The 1,467-nt window shown below is 29.2% G+C and overlaps 1 protein-coding gene across 1 annotated transcript in view; it reads right to left on the bottom strand.

The window, feature by feature from the left end:
• LOAG_18430 (xylosyltransferase sqv-6) overlaps positions 1-1,426 on the bottom strand; it is a gene marked incomplete at both ends in the record, with an annotated part of 6,162 nt that extends 4,736 nt beyond the window's left edge. Inside the window, 3 exons of the mRNA XM_020451089.1 lie at positions 511-663; positions 823-966; positions 1,330-1,426. Of these exons, the coding sequence (XP_020305161.1) occupies positions 511-663; positions 823-966; positions 1,330-1,426 (394 nt within the window). The remainder of the gene's footprint in view (positions 1-510; positions 664-822; positions 967-1,329) is intronic.
• Between the last annotated feature and the right edge of the window lie 41 nt (positions 1,427-1,467).

Raw genomic sequence — 1,467 nt, 5'->3', positions numbered from 1 at the left:
ATCACTCACACACACTTAACATATATATATATATATATATATATATATATAATCCTATTACTTCTTCATTATTGTATTGGCAAATATCACGTCGCCACCATTTATTACTCAAAATACTCAAAACTACTTTGACCTCTTATTCAAGCTTATGTTTTGGTCTTTGTAATATGGTTACTGGTTTTCTAATATTATTGTCAATATATCATTTCATCCTAATCTCTAATTCAAAGCAGTAATTTTTTACTCTCAATTTGTTTCTTACACTTTATTTTTCCTGTTTATTTTACCACCTCACTTACTTTTATATTCTTGTTGCTAATTTTAATTTTCTCTCTTATTTTACTAATTTCACTATTCTTTCTATTAAGAGAAAAATTACCTTGTATAGCAACACATGAGAGTAACATGTAAAAGGGAAAATTTTTCTCGAAAAGTATTAAACCATCTACTTCCGAATAACAAGTAAAAATTTTAGTTATCCATAAAACTATTAAAATCTCCAATTATTACCAATTACACCAGTGCGATAAACAGCAGCTGCATTATAACCACCACAAAACAAGCTATCATCATTACAGTGATACTGTTTGCATGAAATATCCGGAAGTGAAGCAATATTTGTCAAAGCGTCACCACAGAAACACTCGTCACGATATTCAATAGCTAAACAACAAGACAATCACAAAAATTTACTACTTTAACGAATAAATACTAATCCATTCAGGTAAAGTATATAAATAGATGAATTCAAAGAAATATGTTGATGAATGATATCAACTGGAAAGTTACGGTTGCTTGAATAAAAATACACCAAACGCCAACCTGCAAAACTGTAACCTGCTCGAAGGCATGTATTTATACAGTACGATGGTGAATTATTCTTAAACGTGTAATAATGCCCATTAAGAAGACGAGAATTTCGTGAATCTTTGTAACAACCCATATAATAACTATATAACTTAGTATCTGAAAACAATCTATTTGTATGCTATAACTTTAAAAATAGCACTCTAAATTCATTGTAATTTCCTTATTTTAAAAAATCTGATCAAATAATATTTAGCACTCTAAATTCATTGTAATTTTCAATTTTTCTAGTGCTAATTAAACAAAGATGTATTTTCGATAATTTAAAAAATGTGACTAATAGTCTAACTGCTTGTCAATAAAATTTCACATATCCTGTTTTTCCGAATAATATTGTATACTTCTCACGAACAAGTTTCCTTAAGCTTGAGATATTCAGAAATAAACACTTAGAAGTAAATATTTGGGATTTGTGTAACTTTCGGAACTCTAAATTGTAAATCATATAAATTATAATCTGACCGTATTTCGGGCACGTATTGGGAAGTGAATCAGGTATCAGCTGATTAATATTACAAACGATATCACGAGCTTTTACGCGACATTCCGCCGTCTTCATTCTGGACAAAGCACTTACTGTCAATGATCCAGAGAGAAATT

Source organism: Loa loa, assembly GCF_000183805.2.
Source record: "Loa loa unplaced genomic scaffold supercont3.309, whole genome shotgun sequence".
Lineage (NCBI taxonomy): Eukaryota > Metazoa > Nematoda > Chromadorea > Rhabditida > Onchocercidae > Loa > Loa loa.
This window is presented reverse-complemented; position numbering and strand designations above follow the sequence as displayed.